Source organism: Poecilia reticulata, linkage group LG10 (assembly GCF_000633615.1).
Source record: "Poecilia reticulata strain Guanapo linkage group LG10, Guppy_female_1.0+MT, whole genome shotgun sequence".
Taxonomy (NCBI): domain Eukaryota; kingdom Metazoa; phylum Chordata; class Actinopteri; order Cyprinodontiformes; family Poeciliidae; genus Poecilia; species Poecilia reticulata.
In genome coordinates, this window is record NC_024340.1 from 21,409,947 (window position 1) to 21,431,517 (window position 21,571).

Here is a 21,571-nt window from a genome sequence, read left to right on the forward strand (position 1 = left end):
TTCTGCTTCATAAATTTATCTGATGTGATGCTGAATACACTTTTGTTCTGTGTAACTTGTGCAAACAGGAGTTAGTTTATCACCAAAGCTATTCAACCCTAAAATGCAAAACATGCTGCAAGCAGGCACAGATGTCCCAAACTCTGTCATTTATTCAACAATTTAGCAGCAAAAAGGGTTTTTGAATTGAACATGTTGCTAATTTTATATAGTTTTAAATTAAAATATGGTTAATTATTATTAATTACAATTCTTCAACTAAAACTTTTTATTGACCATTGGTTTTAACATTGTGATGCTCAAAGATCATAAAGGTTAAACTGGGTATTTTTTGGGGAAAAAAACCATCAAGCAAAGCAAACATTTGGCTCAGACTTACAGTATTTGAGCAAACGAAAAGGTTTCCACAAAATTAAAGCAGATCCACGAAGAACAAATGAGGCAAAAACTTGAAGCCAAGGAGTTCATAGACACTCCAGAGAACCTCCAGAACAATAAAGTTTTGACTGACTTGAAGCCCTAAACCCAGATCTGGGGTGAAGTGAAGATGAAGCTTCATGCCAGAAGGTCATCAAATAATTTGGCCGAAGAACAAGCTGGGATTCTTCAGGGTTGTCAGAAGCTAGTCGAAAACTACAGCCAATGCCTTCAGGCTGTTATCCAGGAAAATAAACATCCAGAAAGGGCTGGAAGCATTAAGAGGACTAACAAGTTTGACCCTGGTTTCTTGTGGATTAATTTAATTTCTGTTTGAAAAAGGAAAAAATTGCAAGCATCTAAAAACGCCAAGGTTATTTGAAAAAGTTGTTTAAAAGTTTGAACAAGCACACACAGGGTTTCACCTTGTATTATGTTTGTTTTGTTTACTTCAGAGGGGTTTTTTTTATACTTTGTCTCAAAATGTGTGCATTTGTGTGCTTCAGGTGATTATCCTTTTGCTGCTGTTAATCTGTGATTTTCCTTTCAGGTGATAAAAAAAATGATTTTTTTTCTTTTTTATTAAAAAGAAGAGACGAAATATGTTTGGGTTTTTATTGTAAGCGGCTATTTTTGAGGAAAATAAAGGAAATAATGCTGTAGAAACATTGATCAAATTAGGTTATACACCCTTTAGCTTACAGTTTTGGGCTAAGATGGATCCAACAACAAGCTGCAGACACAAGCATTGGCAGCAAATCCTCTAATCTGAATGTGTTTTTGTTGGTTTATATCAAAATCAGTGTCAAAAGGTTAAACCCATTAGACTCTGCATAGATCAGTCATGTTGAAAAGCTCTTTTCTTCTCTTCTCTTTCAGCCAATAAGAGCCTGCTCGGAGGAGGTGGAGGTGAGTACCAACCTGTCTGACTGTTTACCGTCTAGCATGAACTGAATGCAAAGACACCACCATAAATCACGGCCAGAGGATTTATTTCAAGAATAAACCTCTCTTAATTCGGAGGCTCCAGCAGTGGGTGTTTTGGTGTGAATTTTCCTTTGTGTTTGGTAACAGGCAGGTCTTTGTTGTGGCAGGTGTTCATGGTGCCTTTGCATGCTGCTCAGCGTGCGCCTGTCTGCTCGTTTCCTCCCTCCATGTTGGTGCACACAGGTGCAAAGTCAATAGTTCATAATTTATTGTTGTGTGAGTGCTGCGGATATAAACAGTCATTTTTCTACGTATTGTTGACTCAGTGCTTTGCAACGCAAGTGTGATGTCGAGTCGTCCGTGGTTAATCAATATTTGTAATAAATCTACACTACTAATGCAGTGGCTGCATTCGCTAAGGACACACACACCGTTTACACAGCCTGCGTGTATGTGTACGTTGGAGTTTGCAAATTTGAGGAGTGAGCATTTGCCTGTGGTTGTTTTCTTTGCCTTTGTTCACTCAAACAGCTTCAGCCTCTCAGACCCACCCGCTCGCTCCACCATGCTGCCATTTTTACCCTTCCAATTAGTTTCTGCGTGTCCCTGCGTGTGTTCCCGGCCGCCGTGGTGAACTATTTAGGACACACCAGCGTGCCTGCCTCTCTGTGTTCATTTATCAGCATATAACAGTGGCTTTGCTTGGCTAAAAATGATCCATTGAAGTCCTCAGTGTCTTCATGCACACTACGGCTCCACCCTGACTCCTTAACAACCAGCTCGATGCATCAGAAGGGGCAGCCCACTCACCTCCCATCACGTCACGCATGCGAGCAGTGAAGTACCTCGAGATGTCCGGCAGCGTTTGATGTCGTCCCCTGGTCTCTTTTGGATTTGCAGAGACAGATGGTTTATGGATAGCAGTTGATTATGTGTATTAATCTGACTGCTGCATTAAGGTTAATATACAGTGCTGACCTCTTACTGTTTTGTTTTGTTTGGTTTTTTACACAGATATTTCAGATCATTGGCCAAATTTTAGTATCGGACAAAGATAACCCTAATAAAAACAAAAATCTGTTTTCAAACATTTATTTTATGTGTCAGCTGTCAGATTAATCTAAGTTTAAGTGAAAAAGTAATTCTACCTAAACCAAATAACTGGTTGTCTCATCCTCATTACAATCTGTCTTTACCATCATCTTAGATGAATTTTGACCCACTCCTCTTTACAGAATTGTTTCGATTGGAGCAACATTAGAAATGTCAGATTTCTGAGTGTTTCTATTGACTCACTGCTTGTTTTGGGGCTCCTTCTACATGAGTTACTGCATCAGTGCAGCCTAACATGGAACCTCTGGTTCTGCTCAGGTGTAATGGAAGCCCAGGTTATTTTGATAGACGTCATCTGCATTTTTGTTATCGGCCCGTGCATACGTAAAATAAACCCTGCAGCCGTGTTTTCTGCGCTTGTGGAGTACTTCACGCCTTCATGGTGGGTGTTCCCAAAAAGTTTCTCTCTGAAACCTGGTTTCAAAAAGACTCGAGACTCGAGACATGGCTGTGTCTCGCAGCAAAGGACTTGAGACTTGACTTCATTTATTTATTCCCTTAATACATGAAATAATCGTTTGAAAACGGCACTTTGTATGAATTATGGTTGTCTTTGATGCAATAATTTATTTGATTTTAAATAAGGTTAAAAAAAAAAGAAAGAAAATAAGACATCTTTAAAGGCGCAAGTACTTTTTCACTGCACGGTAAACTGGTTTAGTTTATACTTTTGAACCACATCTCATACCCAGCAGCCCCATTCTGAATCCGATTGCTTCCCATTTCTCACTTTCTGTGTTGATTTCTCTGAAGTCTCATTGTATTTGTTTCCTTCTCACCGTCTCCTTTTCCAGCTCCGTCCCTGGGGGTTTACCATGGCAGATAGAGCCTGCAGTAGGTGTTAATTAGAGAGAGGTGAGGGTAGAGATGAGTGAAGAATGGAAAAAAACAAAAGAAATAGGAGGCAAATGATGCTTAGAACAAAAAGAAAAAGACAGACAAAAGCAACAAAAGGTCCAATAGTGTTTTGGAGTCGGTCGCTGGGGACAGACAGATGTACGAGCCGAGCCCAGTGGGGAAAAACACACAAACATCATCTGGAATACGTCGCCATTCCCACTGTACGCTGAGTTGCACAGCTCTCATTCACTCAGCTTTTGAGATTGTTTTTTTTTTTAGTCAGAGGTGAGGCAACAAAAGGTCTTTACAGTGCTTACTCAGTCTCAAGGGTACCTGGGTAAATGTCATTCAGTTTGATCAAATGCACACCTGCCGACATTGTTTCCACTCGTCAATGCAGAGGAGCGTTGTGCTCCAGCGGCGGCGGCGCATCAACAACAAGCAGGAAACGACCCCGCTTTAATGTCCGTGTCATGCAGCTGTTCATTTATTTCAGCATTTGTCAATGTTTTATTGATTTGATAAATTTTTATAAATAGAAACCAGAAGAGGACTGGGTAATTAGACTGCAAGACTTTGAAATTATATTGTTCAATCAGCATTTTATATTTGCAGCTTTAGAATCAGAGTGTTCACATTTTGCAGGCATTTTTATATGTTCCCAGGCAGTACTAATACAGCTTTTTATTCTCTTTATTCTCTTTTTGACGTTTTTATTTGGACACTGGCTACCATTTAAATAGACGTGTTTTTTTTATCATTTCATTTGTAGGATATTATGCAAAATTGACCTATTGTGTTATGTCATTTCCTCCTCATAAATATACCTGGAGTGTTGCTGCAGTTTCCAGCTGCACTTCCTCATCACATGATATCCCTCCATGAACTTCCCCACTCAGCTCCTCCAGACTAGCAGCAGCAGCAATTAACACTGAAGGCAGAAGGGGGAGTATCAGAAAGAGTAGAAGCTTCTTAAAGAGACAGAGACCAATATAAAGGGATCAAAACCGGCTTGCTTGATTGTTTTTGATATGTAAAACCTTTTTATAACAATTGAAGTTACTTGATTGTGGTATAAAATCTCACTATATGCCTGGAAAATACATCATACCCCCATTTTAAACAACCTTCTGTTCATAAACTGAGTGTTTTCCACATATACTGGACAATTTAGCAGAACAAGAATCTGAAATTGAATATTTCTGCACTTTTTTATTAATTGCAAACACCATAATTACAAACAGATTCAAGCTAATACATCGGCTGCCGTTGATAAAAAAAAAGTTGCATTAGTGTAATTACATAGCCATGCCAGCCTTGCACCAAAGAAGAAACATGAAGACTCAAAATATTGTTCTTCACAATGGAGATATCTGAAACATTGTGTTTCTATTCAGGCCATACCAACAATAACAATAAGCCATACCAACCACACCATGCGACATTATTAAATAAGGCTTTATAATAAGTTCATACTCTTTGTGTTGAGTGCTCAGGTGCATGTAGTCCACTGGACACACTTGTAACTCCCTGAGAAAAAGTATTTTTTACATGTCCTCAAAACAATAAAAACACTGAAGATGTAATGAGGACACCGGCGTCCAGATTGGGTGGATGTAATTTAAAATTCTGCTCTTTGCTAAGCCAAATAAGCACTTTGATGCCTTTTGATTCAGGTTCATTCCTGCACTGGGATGGTTGTGATTTTGAAGTGAGCAAACAAACCACCTGAAAATAGACATATAGAAGGACTTGGACCGTGGCAATAAAATGTAAATTTGTGCTGCACAGTGGCACAGACGATGTGACGGTGGAAGAGAATGGAACGCTAGAAATGTGAGTCACATCACAATCAATTTTGTCATTGCGCTGTTTGTCAGGCTACACAGTGGCGCAGTTGGTAGAGCTGTTGCCTTGCAGCAAGAAGGTTCTGGGTTCGATTCCCTGCCTGGGGTCTTTCTGCATGGAGTTTACATGTTCTCCCTGTGCATGTGTGGGTTTTCTCCGGTACTCCGGTTTCCTCCCACGGTCCAAAAACATGACTGTCAGGTTAATTGGCCTCTCCAAATTGCCCCTAGGTGTGAGTGTGTGTGCATGGTTGTTTGTCCTGTGTGTCTCTGTGTTGCCCTGCGACAGACTGGCAACCTGTCCAAGGTGTACCCTGCCTCTCGCCCGAAACGTTAGCTGGAGATAGGTACCAGCAACCCTCCCGACCCCACTGAGGGACAAGGGTGAAAGAAAATGGATGGATGGATGGATGGATGGATGTTTGTCAGTCATACCACAGTTACATGTTTTCCTGAAACATGCAGCCCTGAGAGGACTGGATTGAAAATAAATGCCTCAATTAAAAAGCAGCTGAAGTTCACAGATGCTCTTCAGAATTATTCAAGACCTTAATAAACAACTTATAGTCTAAAAAGACTGTGTGTGGTGCACTATTTAAGCCAAAGTAGTCTAAATCAGCATGAGTATTTATTTATTTCACTGATTTATGCTTTTAAAGTTGCACAAATCTTTCAATGATTAATGATGGAAGTTATGATCTTGATGAAGCATCTCACAATAAATATGCTTTTTGAGGTGAAGATGGTTTGAGACATTAAGAATTGTTAACAATTATAGAAACAAGACATATTGATACGCCTGATAGATTTAGGTTTGACGTCATCTTTAAATTTTACCAGCACAGCACCTTTCTCCCACATCTCCGCGCCTGGTTATCAGCTTATTGTACAAACTACTCCTCAGTGCAATGGTTATAAATGGCATCATGGAGGGGCATTGTTCTAATTAGGTGCTGAAGAGAAGGAGCTTCTTAAAGAGACAGACCCAATTTTAAAATGTTTTTCATAATTTTATTACTAAAAGTAAAGTTAACATTTTACAATGTTTAAAAAAGCAACAGCAAATTTCCTCTGACCTCTGACCTTATGGCTCCTGCCTTGCTTCACTTACAGTGAAGGACAAACATTTACATTTCTTTTAAATGCTGCACATTTTACTAGTTTCCAACTTTTGATACATAGAAAGTCTCCCGTAATCCTGGAAGAAATAAACTTTCTGGAATGGACAGGCTTAAAAACTAATATCACATGGCCGTGATCCTCAGGCCCCTGTGAGGCTTTGCTTTCATAACAGAGATATTGAAAAGGGAAAGCCATTGTATGGGTTCAGGAACACAGTTTGTAACGGTAGGCATAAACGCAACTTAAAAACCGTTAAGAAAAGAATGAAGAGGCGTTCTCAGGGTTTATCTGAGGCGGACTGAAACCGAGGGAAAGACAACGTTATGCTCGGATGAATTTAACATTTTGAAATCATGGACACTGAATCCTTTGGGCTAAAGAGGACAGAAACCATCTGGCTAATCAGCACACAGTTCAGATGGCGGCATCTGTGACGACACATGATTGATGGTCTAAATGTTTTGCCCCTCATTCTGCTTTTATTTCACTCCCCACACATCTCTTATTAATTTTGAATCATCAATGTTTTGATTTTAAATAAATTTAGCAAAAATCCCCAGAACATGGGTGACGTTTTGATCATATATGTCAGAGTTTACCTTTGGTTTGTGTTTTTCTCAGTATTTTGGCCCCACATTTTGTCAGACTGAAGCACTTTGTTAGGATGAGAAGCCAGACCTGTTTGTTTATTTCAAAACAAGGTAGATAATCTCCAAAGGTTGGAAGCAGCAGTGCCTCCTTTCATCTGTAGTGCAGTCATAAAAGATGACAGTACAGTTTACCCCCAGGGTATCACTGATTTTTACCCCGAAGCAACAAATTGCACATTTTACAGCTTTCTGGGGGTTTCTACTCAGATTTAACACTAACCATGAATCAAAGGACATGGAAACAATGTTTGAGAAGATAACTATTGTAGTCATTACCTTAGAGATAATTAAAACTTTTACATTCATTTTACCTCAGCTTTTAAGCCTTAGTAGTAAGACTTAGTGGTGCTGTTCATCTTCTAAATTACTTTATTGATCCATTCACTCTATCACAGCACACTCTACAAATGTTGGCACCTCTTCATAAAAGACCAAAGATAAATTAATCTTTCATTCTGGCGTCATAATAATAATAAAAAATTTTTTAAAATCCATCCCTTAATCTGAATCTTTTTTAGTGTGGAGAAAACTTGTGCTCCACTTAGTGGCCCATCTACTTGTTTCTCAAATATTTATCAAATTATTTGATTTATTTTAAGTTTTCTGAGTGTCTTGGAACTTTAAAATTAGTAATGCAGAACTTTTTAAACATTTCTATAACATAGAGACTCATTTCATGGAGCCTTTCTTCACATTAGGAAATATGTTTGGACATGCCATTCAAGTAAAAGCAGATGTTTGTTTTATTCTTATGAATTACTTAAAAGAAAATATGTACTTCCTCAGATTTTGACCCAATAGCTTAAGTCAAAATTTTAAGAGGTTTAAAATTACTGTAACTGTGAGAAACGAAGCTGTATGAGGAGCCAGGCAGACATGAGTTCATCACCAGTATCCTAAGATCTTGTGCATGGCGTCTTTAACTATTTGGAAAACAAAGACATAATGAATCAAATGACCTCTATTTTACATTTGAAAATTGGTCATCATAGAGTATCTCCGTGGGAAATAATCTAAAATAAACGGACAAATAAACACAGAAATGGCTCAAAGACACAACTTCAACCTTTTCCCATAGGAATCTCGGTTCCCAGACCTACAAGGTTAAGATTTGGGTGTAGAAAACTCTTGTGATAAAGAGAAAAGAGCATCACAGAGAAACATATTTTTACCTTATTATCTCTGAAAATCCACTGTGCAATCCTCGCTTAGCACCAGACAGACTCAATAAATTATTACTCCTGTTGGTAAACACAGAAAATCATTTGGCAATCCCTGATTATTATGGCTTAGATAGCAAGAAATTCCCCTATGGAGTTCAAAAATATAAAACTGCTTAAATCAGCAGCCTTTTATACCATGTTTATATTTCCAAATGTCCTAAGCCGTAATTAGATTCCCATGATGCTCTAGATCAGCTAGATTAATGCATGCAAATGCTTTCATTTAAAAGACAAACACTGGGTGGACAACATGTTTCCACCAATCTAACAATCTAATACACTAACTTGCTACAATATTCTGGTGCACACAAATATTTTCTCTCCATTTTTTTTTTACATCTCAAACAGAAAGGTTTTCTCTTCTACAACATTGACCATGTTGTTTGTTTCCCTTTCTTCCTCTTTATTTAGGACACCTTTAGTATATTTCATACCACTAAGAACCGTCCAGCTGCTTTCAGGTTGGAGCATCTTCCCTTCACATCATAGAAGGTTACAAAGCCAATTTGCACAGTTTGATTTTACGACAGGATGAGGGAAAGCCTAATAATCTGAATAAGGCAGGACGGTGGTTAAGCAGCAATAGCTGCTAATAATGCTAATGTAAAATTGATATTGGCACAAGGTGAGAACAGGAAGTCAGCCGAGTCGTTGATCACCATTATTTATGAGACTATTCATGCTCACATAATTCGTGACAGGCTTAACCCTGTCTGCTTATTCCTTGCCACCTAATAATTTCCTGAATCCTTTGTTTAGCTATAAAAGCTTATGACTGGATGAACGCTACTGACAGGACAAAGCAATACCTCGTGTTGCACTATTTTTATTGCACAGTACTTAAAGTATAGTGGATAAGAGGAGCAGCAGCCTGTTACTGATCCACTGCGTTGGGCTTGTGAATTCCTTGCATCTCCCAAAGTCCCTTTATTACACATCGGCAATATGAACTGCTCCATGAGCAGTGCTTCCTTGCTGTGGGCTGTGGAAGAAGATTACTCTTTGCAACAAAGGAACACTAAGACCCACATGATTTGGCTAACGCTGACTTCTGCAGCATCATTTGAGCTTTGCCTTGACAGCTGTGGTTTTTGTGCCCCTTCTTATCTCTGGAGGGATTGTCTCCTGACCTCTGTGAGCAGCAACATGGCTCCCATTAACCTCCCATTACAGCCAGCCTTTGTTCATTTGGTGCATTTATGATCCAGACTCAAAGTTGCTTGACTGGTGTTGGATTTCACTAGAAGTTTCATTCTGAATATGTGACACCTGATTCTAAATGTTACAGAACAGAGGAAAAGAAAACATTTTGATTCTTTATGGGACATTTTAATGATATGCAGTGCCTTGATTTTTCACATTTACAGCCAGAAAATTTACTTCTTGACCACATCTACCTTGTAAAAGAAATTCTTGGATGGACTTGTGATGTATTTAATTCCTGTTACTCTGATATATTTAAATCCAGTACAGTCAGTTACTTTCCAGTGTCTCATAACGAGTCCACAGTGGAAAACGAGCTGTTCTGTGAGAACATTAGTGAAGAAGCAGCATCATGGAGACCAACAAACACAGCAGACAGGTCAGGTTTAAATTTTGTTAGATCACATCCCAAACTTTAAATATTTTACAGCGCTCTGTTAAAACCATCATCTGGAAATGGAAAAGCGTGGCACAATGGCAAAACTATTAGCTACCAGTTTATACCTGCAGTTCAGATACATTTTATCACTTAGAAAATCTATAAAATTATCATACTCAGTTCATATTCTTTGAATTTGCCATTTGAGAACCTGCACAGTCTTCTTTATCCTGGAAATTTGCTCTTCCTTACAGTTTTATTTTTATTTTTACCTCTGTGCAGGCTTCCATTTTCTCTTTGCTGCTGGTGCTCCTGAATTACCTCACTGAGAGACAGTAAAGGATATTCCTATTCTATCATTTCTGTTCTCATGAAAGACATCTCACCAGAGGAGATGTACAGTTGCTATCAGAACCGGCTGTTTTTTGTGTGTGTTTGGGTCGGCTGTGCAGATCCTAATTTTTGCAACTCAAGTGATGCTTAGGAAACAGAAATATCAGGAAGGCCTTAAATGTAATAATATGAATATAAGCAGAAATGTTAAATATGCTTCTAAAAACAAGAAAAAATAAAACTTTTAAGGTCAAACTTTGTAGCTATTTGTAGTTCCTCCATGCATTCTTCTTCTGCAACCAATTCTTCAATACAGTCAAATTTTATGTGCAATGATATTCCCTGTGTAAAACAGTAACTGGAGTCGATCTCATGCACTTCAATCATTGGTATAAAAGCCAATGGGATTTTCCTAACATCAAAATTATCTTAAGACATCCGGCTCAGCAATTAGTTCAGCAATTAACAAAAATCCAGTGAAACTGTGAGTCTGCTGAGTTTATCATACAAACTACTTCTCAGTGAAACATTCAAAATGGCTGAAAACGGCATAATAAAGAGCATTGTTATGATGAAGCCAGGTATCAGACAGAATAAAAGCTTCTTAAAGAGACAGAGGCCAATTTCAAGCCGTTGAATTGCGAAGTCAAATTTCTTTTAAGTTATGTTTGATCTATACAGCATTTTCATAACAATTGAAGGTAACATAGTTACTTGATTATGTTATAAAATGGCACCATGTGCCTGAAAAATACATAATACCGCCCCATTAAAGAGGCATGTTTTAGCTGGTAGTGAAGCCGTCATGCAGACACTGCTGGCATTTCACTGATTTGGATCTTTCAAGACATTTAGGCACTGCCTACAATAGATGAGCAGGTTCTCGATTAAAATTCAGCTTCTGCATTTTCTAATTTGTTGGCAAAGGGGGGGGGGAGCCTGAATCTTTTCTCTCAGGATTTTCTTGCAGAGCTGAAAAGCTCGACTGAATTTGTGTGAGCTGACATCTATAATCAATCCTCAGGAGCGAGGATGGGGCTTGATACCATGTGCTGAAAGTCCCTCGGCTGTGGTCCCATGTGTCTGCAGCTCACTCTTTCTCTGCTTTCTCTTCATCTGTATTCGGAGACAAATACGAGCAGAGAATAGGCTTGTCTGCTCGCTTTTTAGAACAAATGAACAAAAGAGCATGTATTGTGAATGAAGGGAGAGAGTGGTAGATTGGTTTTGGGGTGTGGAGATGAGAAAAGTGGCAAAGGGGTACTTTGTGTGCCTTCCACATGCAGGCAGAGCTGCCTGTCTCCTGGCGTCATACATAAATTTGTTTGTTTCACCGCTGATTGTAATGGGTCACGTTATTGGCTTCGCATGTGCTACACATTTATTTCCATTTATCAGATTGCGATATGTTTCTGTGACAATGTATGCAGGAGTTCACGTGTGCATATATGAAGGTGTGTGTGTGTCTGCATGTTTGTGCGTCCATCCAACAACAGACCCATCCTAAATGTTGCCTTGGCAACAAGCTGACTGAAGTAAATGAGTGTCCCGGCTTTGCCGAGGGATTGTAGGGAAGCAATATGCCAGCGTTCCACCCCATTAGTTTGATAGACAGGCTGTTTGGCCTATAAGAGGTCAGCTGGCAAGGGCAGCTGTGTTATTATTCCACAGGACAGGCATTAGGATTGGTTTTACTCTTGTGTCAATCTACCTGTTTGTGTGCGTGTCTGTGTGTTGTTTGGGAGGAGGCAAAACTCGTCTTGGCAGTACAATAATTGCCTTGTGTGTTGTTAGGACTGAGTAATATACCAATGTTGTTAAGCCTTCCTCAGATATACTGTGGTATTTGGTGTTAATTAATAAGCCATGGGATCTTATTGCTGCGTGTTAGGTATTTCAGATATCTTTTGAAAGGTGCAAAAAATCTATTTTATTGCTATCAGAGATATGACTTGATTTAAACAGTAACCAGTAAAAGGCTCATACTACTACCTTAAAGCTATTTCGTCAATTTTTCTAAGTGTTATAGGCAAAGTGTGAACTTCATTTGGTCTGATCAGAACTCTCTCAAAGTGTCCATTCACACCATCCTTTCAATCGAACTATAGTTCATTTGCCTAGAAAGTCCGGTTCATTTGGAAAGGTGTGAATGTATAATTTAACTCTGATGCAGACCAAAAAACAAAGTCTGGTTCACATTAAACCCTCGGTCTCGGTTTGGTTGAAGTGAACTCTGGTGCAGTTCAAATGGATATGTGAATACCAAGAAAACTAGAGATCTCTTCAATGACAGGAAATGAACTATGAACCAGGGAATTCTGGGTAAATACAACAAAAACAAACATGCGAGTCCAGCACTAGTGGGAAAAATGACTTGTGGTTTTTGACTAAAGACATAAAATAAATCCTACAACTGCTAAAATTTGACGCTACTCCATTTTTGTTTACATTTCATAAAGAAGACAGTTATCGTCTTCCGAGTTTTTTGTGTTGTTTCCTTTGTTAGTTCTTTGTGCAGCGCCCCTGCAGGTGAGGAGGTGAACAGGTTTCTCAACTGATGGATTCATCTAACAGAGTGCAGTGTGAAGGCAAATCCAACCAAATGAAAATGTAAGAAATGTTGCAACTTTTGTCTCCAAGCGAACCAAGTCTACGGACTTTCAGGTGTGAAAACTCCAAGACTAGGAGTGAACAACATAGTCTCAAAAATCGGCTATTATATTTAAAGAAAATATTTTTAAAAAGAGATACAACCCAATTAACTGACAATTCAGAAAAAGAAAAAATTCCCTCTGGCTGCATTATTAAGATGTTAAAATCTAATTATTTAGTGACATTTAACTTGAACTTAATTAACTTTTGTAGGGTAAATGCTTGCTCAGAAAAAGGAAAAAAATACAGGTATAGTAAGGAAAAAGTACACTTAAAATGTTTTGTTTGGTTTTATGTATTATTTACATAACAATAGTTTGTGAGTAGTGTGCAAAGGAGTGGGTGTGATCAGCGCATACACAAGCTGATGGCGCTAAGACCCTCCTCCTGGATCTGATTAGTTGGTTCTGACCGGGACCACACAAAGTAGGCAGAGGAGCGTGATTTTTTTTTTTCACTGATTATCTGTGAAGTGTCCAAACATAATTACAGTTTTTATAAAAGTTACCTACTGCAGCTTTAAGTGTCATGATTTTATTGTCAGAATATACTCCCATACGATTATTGGAGCAAGTTGTGAGCGCAACATTTCAGAGCTTCTGTTTTTAAAATTGGCTGCACTCCCTGCAGGTTTGGAGAATTACATTTTTCATCCTGAAATGTAAACACGTGATTTCAGGTTTTTTTAGTGCGTAGCCGGCATGAAATTTACAGAAGAAGGTTTAAAGGTAGTATTTTTATTTATTTTTTTTGCACCAGGGTATGTGGAATAATGTATCAAAGCCCAAATCTTGTGCCTGCTCTCGTGTGTTTAGTTGGCGTTGGGTTGAGGGCTGAATGCACCAGCCAGGTAAACATATCGCCAATTATCACCTCACAGCCCCCCTGCCTCCCGTCCTCCTCAGTCCAGCATCTGCGAGAGATAACACCTAAACTGATCAGCCGTCTGTTTGTTGGCTGTTCACTGCTCTAAAGAAGCCAAAACACTAATAATTTTCACCTTTTTCCCGCGTCCATCTATGCATCACATCTTTTTAATGTGCTCAAAATTCACCTCTTTCCAGTTTTCATCCTCTCTCTTCGCTTGCTCCCTTTTTTCCACTTGATCCGCTCCCAAACTCATTTCTCTTTCTCCAGCTGTGTGTCTGTCTCACCCTTTGTTTTGTTGTTGTTTGTCTCCTCCAATCTCTCCTTTTCCTGGAACACTGCGCTTCAGCGGCCAGGAACATTGATGTGATATTTTCAGTGGTAATGAAGGATAAATAATGAATGCTGTTCTTTTAATATGGAAATCAGTTTGACACTTCTTAAAAGATTTTCTTTCACTGTCTTGTAATATAAATTAAAATTCATGACTAATTTATTCTGTTGAGGTCTGTTGGTGGCATTAGTTGTTGCCAATTACGGCTGATTGTTGGTTGTTTAGGTGGCCCATTTGCATGTGACGAGGTCAGTGGAGTATGAACAACAAGTGTCCTTTGACACTGCGGTGGGGTTTCTGTGGGCTTCGCCTCTCCTGCTGCTTTAATTAAGGCGATATTAGAGAAAGTCGTTTAGAGGAAAGATCACAGATACATGGATATTGCAGGAATAAATTTAAATGCATCGTGTACAGCTTCGGTGTCACAATTTCCTGTTTTTGTAACATTTAACATTGCTTTAAAGTACAGTTGTGGAAAAATGAGGACATTGTATGAGAGAAATTTTAACATGCTTGGATGTATGAATATTTTATATAAATTTTAATATTGAATAATTTAATCTATACAGATTCTTAGCATTTTGAAGGAGGCTTGCCCTCGTTATCTAACCTGGTTTGGTCCAGACTGTTGAAGTGAGAGTGAACACAGATTAGCTATCTGAAGCCTTACAAAAGAAGATTGTTGCAGCGTATGAGTCTGGTAAGGATTTATGGAGATCTCTAACAATTTGAAATCAGTCATTACACTGTAAAGAAAACAGTTTACAAAACAACCACCAACATGCGCAGGTTTGGCTGCGTCTTCCCCCCTAGAGCACAGTGCAAGACATTAAGAGATATTCAGAAACACTAAAATGTTTTAGTGTCCAAAGCACAATCAAAAAGAGATGGTGCAAGTTTAAGTTTTAAGATCAAGAACAACACAGACTTGACTGAAATTTGCAAGAGTGAACATGAACAAAGAGTTTTTTTGGACATCTCAATCAATATCAGTTGAATAGAAAACCTAGCGGTGGTGATTATGATCATTATGATAAACATTGCAGGCACAACAGCAGTTATAGTGAATGTTACTTTTTTCACTTTTCTCTCTTATCTGTACTTTCATCACCCTGTTGCCCCTAGCATTTTGGAGACTGTATCCAACTGGATAAATATTACATTAGAATGAAAAATGTAAGTTCACAACACTTGGAATATATTTGAAAATTCACGCCCTGTTACTGCGATGGCGATATCTTGTATTCTCGACAGTGTGAACCACAAGGAGGACATGTTTTGCTTAACCCAATTCCTCCATTACAGGAAAACATGGCAGCAGCCCTTTCTTTCTTATGTCTCAGCCATGAGTTTCTGGTTAAGTGATAACAAGACAGCTTAACTTTGTCACATTAATGACTTTTCTTCTGGCTACTCTTCCTTACATGGGGAAATGCATAATAGTTACCTCGTCGACAAGATGGTGGAAACCTTAAGTTTACGCAATATAGATTCTGTCTACTAATGTGATTATTTATGAAGATTCCTTGGCTACATTTTATGCAATTTTATTTTTGTTTTGGTCATTTGTAATAAATAAACATCTGTCATAAAACATTAATACAAATTGACCGAAGAGGTGCAAGCCGAAACTTTATCAATTGTGAAACCAGTTCTAAACTCATATTTTCAGAACAAAGACATCATAAGTGCTTTTGTCAGTATTCAATTTGCAGCTTGGAGTTACAATACAAAAAAAATTATTCTAGTACCGACCTAATCAGAAATATTTACATTTTGTCTTCAGTAAGCTTCCTGTAAAATACACAGCAGTTCGTGATTGTTGGTGTGAAACAGTTAAAGGGGTATGAATAATTCTGCGAGGCGGGGTAGTTATTGGTGTTAAGCCCTCCTAGTGTGACGGGGCATTAATATGTGTGTGTGTTTCAGCATTGGTGAAATACAACCTAATTTCTTCTCTCAGCATGTTGCAAATTGGTGCCTAAAGCTGCATGTGCAAAGCCACCGGACTGTTACATCTGCCATCGACACTGCTGTCACTTCCCATTAGACCCATTTTCAAATATTTCCAACGTCAAGCTATAGTTTCACATAGTTGTTATGAATTCATGACTGCGTCTGCTTGTTTGTCTTGTTATAAAAGATGAGGATGATGAAATCCACTGGTAGAGAATATATGATCAGACACGCAGCTCTCCAACGGTTTTGTTCTTCGAAAGGTGAGTGCAACAGCAGAAGTTCAAGCATCTAAATTTTGTAATTATTATGTCAACCTTGAAAAAGAATAACATGCATCTCTGAAATCTTTCAGAGGCTGTGAATAAAGGGTTAGAGAACAATATGTTCTCCTTTTGGCAAGCAGAAATGCCTCTTTCAAAGCTCATTTTAAGACAGACAAAGGTTAATGCTATGCAGTAGTTTGCACTTAGTTGCTCTTCAGTCATTTGCTTCCATAAAAAGTCAGATTCCTAAGAAGTCATAGTTCATTTTTCTCTAAATATCTTCACAAAATGTATCAAAGTCATTCCGCTGCTGTTCAGATGACCTGAAATCTGTTCAAGCAAAAACTAGAGATGCAACTTTAGAGTTTATTTTAGTGGCCAATTTCCGATTTTCAGTTTTCAAAAACCTTGAGCTGCAGAAATTTATTTATTTTCAAGAGCTATAAGTAGCTATAAAAGTAGCAAATGAAAATATTTTTTCAAAGCTTTGTGTTGTCAGCGATCTTTAATATTTTATATTAAGTGCAGCGGGGACGTCCCTTCCTGTGTGGGAGAGCAGTTGCTTTGAAATCAGAGATTTTCTATTATTTTGACTTCAGAGTTGATGATTTAAAAGAGCTTTAGCATATTGGGAATTAACACAACTAGTATCTAAATGGTTGCCTTATCATATTCTAGATATAAAACCTTACAGTAACTCTCCAAATACAGCATAATAAGCATAAATTGAGATCTTAAAAGGATAAATCATGGTGACTCTATTGCATCCTGTTCAGTCTTCCTATTATTTGATGAAAGTCTTGCTCTTTCTTTCGTTTTTGCAGCCAGACCACATATATTGTAATGAATATAGTCTGATTTTTAATTCCATCTTACATTGCTGTCCTTCTTTTGATTTTAACATTGTTTGGTAACATTATCCACACCAGAAAATCTTGTTCCAGTAATCTGGTTGAGCTTGATAAAGCATACTGATTAAAAGACTGATCCTGTTGAAAATGAGTCAGTTCTCACCACTAGCTGATTTCTCTGTCCTTCTCTTGTTTAAGCTGAAAGTCATAAATCCATTACACCTTTATTTTCCAAGGTCTCATCTGGTTAAAATACACAGATGATTCAGTACATTTCACCCTCTGCTGTATTTCATTCAGGAAAATCTTTGCCCTGTCAGGTCATGGACACATTTGGAGTCTGATGATGATTTAGGTTCTGTCCTCTAAAAGCTCGATCCGGTCAGGATTCATGGACTTTTCAGGCCTGTTGACACGTCGCTGCTGTTTACTCGACCCCCTTCCTCAGTCCATTCTTCAGCTGGGGGGATGTTTAGGAATGCCTTTGGTATGGAGACTGCAAGAATGGCCTGCTATGCACAATGTCAGGCAGAATCCCTCTGGTCTCCCAGCTAAAAAAATGCAGCTTTACCAAGATGATCAATCTTGCTAATTATTCTGTCTGCAGATTTATTGTTGTGATTTTTTTTGTTTGTTTGTTTAATTTCCGGCTGTGTGTGACATTGCAAAAACAAATCTGCTGAAATATTTCCATTTTCTGTTCAGTTTAGGCATCTAAATATTGTATGAGGAGAAATGGATTTTAATTTAGCCATTGTTGCTTTCTGCAGCACGAGCAGATGGACCTCATAGTTACAGTTCTGGGAACGTGATAGATAATATCGATGCTCTCGGTCGCAGGCCGACCTTCAGTACTAATATACCTGCATATTTTCCTGCGGTGAGGGAGCGCCGCTGGTGCAGCTTCACATCAAACGCATCTTTCATTTGCACTCCCTCTTCACTCATGAATTCTTCCTTCATATTTCCGGCTGCATCGAAGTGACAGAGCACTGTCTCAGTCGACCCAGTGGTATGCAGAACTCCTGCTGGGCTATTACACCGGCTCCCACAGAGGCAGAAGTTGCCACAGCCAGTAAAATAAACCAACGCGCTCTGCCCTCGGTGGAGGCAGTCAGACGATAGCTTTCCTGCATTAGTGAGGTGGGAGTTGAGGAGAGGCTGATGGGATGAATTAGTATTTATTAACTGTAGTGAAACATTTCAGGCTGTTTTCAGAGACTGAGTGAGCACCGTTTATTCGACCCCCACTCTTCTCATCTTCGTTTGACTCGAAGCAGTCCAAGTTAAACATAAGATCCTCAAAGAGACTTTCAGCTAAATCCACACAGGGTGACTCATGTACGAGCAAACAGGGCGGCTGCGGAGTCAAAATGACCTCATTTGCTGCTAAATGGACAGGATGTGCTGGCTGCAGTTTGTAGAAGGAATTAAAAAATCATCACGAACACTGCTATAATATGCACCTATGCCACATGAGAGGCTGCCGTGATGATTTTTACTGCAGGAATGATTTAGTTCAGCTGCTCAGCACTACCTTAAAATACTTTCCCCTAAGAAGATACTCTGAGGTTATCATTTTGATGTTTCGGCATTTGTTTTGGGCTTATTTTTTTTCCTTTTGTTTATAGCTAAACACCCTGAGTGGTATTATTGACACACCAATGAGAACTGTTAATAGCTGCTTCACACAGGAAACTGGTGAAAGCTGTCAATCCCACAGAGACGGCTGCAGCACAAACCACCAGAGCTGATTGCAACCACTTAAGACGGCCAGCCTCCAGAGAGTCCTGTCAGTATTAAACGTGTTGTACTCCTATATCACATCACGTAATCAATGTACAGTGCACAGGAGGTCAGAGGTCAACCGGCTGGACTATTTCAAGATTTTTAAACATATGTGGAAGATTTCTGTCAAAATATTAAAATAAGGAAAAATTACAAGCCAAGAATACATGATTTTGTTGACAGAAAAATCACAATTTACATTGTACCAGCTTTAAAGTAACAATATTATAGAATATTTAGATCAAAGGACCTTTGGGGATTAATGTTACATTTAATCTGATGACCTCACAATCTGTCATTACTAATATTTTATTGTCATATTGCCCATTCCTCTATAGAAAAGTAAATACTCTGATATATTGCAGATGAAATATATTCAAAATGTGTTGCTCCAAAATAAAAATAAACAGACAAATACATAAACTCCCTGTTAAACATCCTAAAAGTGACCAAGAGGTGTAAGCACTCAATGCAGCATCTCCTCAAGCACAAATCAGCGTAGCATTAAATCAGTCAAAATCAGCTTAGGTTGAATTTGCTGCAATTATAAATACATAGTACCCATGTAGTGGCTGTTATTCCAATGATTAATTACTCTAAAAGTTAGTTCTTGCTTTGTTGAATTGGATGTTGGGACCTCAAGTTGTGATATTTTTTTCTGTACCAGAAACTGAGAGGTTTGGTAAGCACTACAATCAGTAAGATACAAAAATGGCTGGTGTAATTCTTAAAAGGAGAGTATTTAAAATGTAAAAAGCATGTGAGCAGTTTAAAGTATGGATCACTAGGTAGGGGCAAAATGTGATATTATTTGCTTTGTAAAGCAAAAAAAGAGAAGCTGGAACAGACCTGGACCTTATGAGGTAAAGTTATCTAAGATTTAACTGAAGCAGACACACATAATTCAGGGAAGCAGGGAGGTCTAATGGGTGAGAGCAGTCTTGGCCCAGATCTCGTTGATAAAACTAATCACCTTATATCAGTATTGGCAAAACTAACCCAGATACAAGGGAAGGAATTCAGCTGTCTCAGTGAGGAGGGCAGCACACCATTTAGCCTCACAGCCCTCCCATTTATCATCCCTTTTAGAGAACACTTTTTCATATTTGACCCCTTTGTGAGTTTTATGTGTGAGTGAACTTAGTTTTCTGCAATATCAATAAAGTATTCATAACGTTCACATCCACATTTTGTCACAGAAAAACTACAAACTTCAGTGTTTTATTGGGATTTTATGTGATAGACTAGCAAAGTTAATGGTGTTTGGTTGCCTTATGAATAAGTATCTTTGCTCCCCTTTACTTCATTGCCCCTAAATAAATTAATTGTACCTAATTGCTTTTAGAGATCATCTAATAGAAAGGCAGAGTCTATTATAAGTACAGCTGTTCTCTGAAGTCCTCAGAGGTTTGTTAGAGAACATTGAGAACAAATATCAAAACCAAGGACTACAGCAGGCAGATGATGGATAACGCTATGGAGAAGTTTAGAGCAGAGCTAGGTTATAAAACACTTTAAGCTTTGAACACCTTCACCTCACTTCAGGGTTACTACAAGCCACACCGAGCTGTTTTCTGCGCCAAAGCAGTTTGATTGACAACAGTCTGCATTCATTGATTGCGCTGTGATTTATGTCACTGCAAACTCAAACAGCGTCTCAACCAACGCAGTGGACCGGCGGAGAGCTGCTCAGTATGGAAGAGCAGTTAAAGAGTTTTAACATTTATAATTTTGAGTTTACTCTTGAGGAGCTGTAGGAGCACATGCGTCAAAGTTTGCAGCTAAATCGCTGTGATCTAGCAACGCTGCAAGGAACGCATCTCTATGAAGAACAGAAGCTCAATGAACAAGTGAGAAACTGTGGCTCTGGTCAACAATCTGTCGGAGCCACAGTTTAAAGGTGACCGGTGGGAAATAATGGAACTACATGATGTTACTTTGGCATGATGTGCATTTTACTCTGTTTGGGTTTTTTTTTTTGTTTTTTTTTATCAGTAAACTTCTTGTATAGATACTGGTTTACATCTCCTGGCTGCATTACCTAAATCCAAAAGATTTCTACGATATAGACAGATTTGTAAATGTAGCAAAAAATACTCGCCTCATCTGATCTGTTTTTATGTTTTGGACCAGCAATACATTTCTATAAGACAAAATGAAATATTTGGGTTTAGTTGAGTTAATCGATGTTCTCCATTGCTGAATGTCGCTGCTAACATCATCATCGGAGAACCAACCACAGCTCCTGCTTTCACGCCCACAATGGTGAGAAACAGACGCTAATGGAGACTCTCCAAACTGAACTGTAACCAGTTAGAGGAAGACTTGATGATGTGCAAGCGGCTTTAGAGACCTGTCTCTTCTCTGAAACAGCTTTAAGATACCAAAGCATATGTGGAATGAGATCTGGCCCAATAAGACCAAAGTAGAACATTTTACCCCATACATAAGCTGCTGTGTGGCAGAAAACTACCACTGGCTATAGCGGATAGCTGGGTATGTCGTCAATGTACCCAGTTTTTCTTCAGCGGGAAGGGAAGTTGATTAGAGTTGATCTGAGTTGGATAAACAGAAGCAGCTCTCACCAGGAAAACAAGATTCGACATACAGCCAGAGTTACAATGGAATGGGTTATAGCTAAGCTTTTATTCTTGCCTTAAATCGGCCCAGTCAGTACAGTCATAAATCTAGCTGACGATACTTGATGTTTGCAGACGCTTTTTATTCATTAGTCTATCACATAAGATTACAATAAAACACCCTGAAGATCTGGGCTGTAACATTACAAAATAGATAAAAGGGG

At 38.6% G+C, this 21,571-nt stretch overlaps 1 protein-coding gene across 3 annotated transcripts in view; it reads left to right on the forward strand.

Annotated features, from left to right (window-relative positions):
• Positions 1-21,571, forward strand: part of macrod1 (mono-ADP ribosylhydrolase 1) — a 173,748-nt gene that overhangs the window by 92,293 nt on the left and 59,884 nt on the right. For all 3 annotated transcript variants that reach the window (XM_008420437.2, XM_008420436.2, XM_008420435.2), the window contains exon 4: positions 1,297-1,326. In XM_008420437.2, the coding sequence (XP_008418659.1) occupies positions 1,297-1,326 (30 nt within the window). The remainder of the gene's footprint in view (positions 1-1,296; positions 1,327-21,571) is intronic.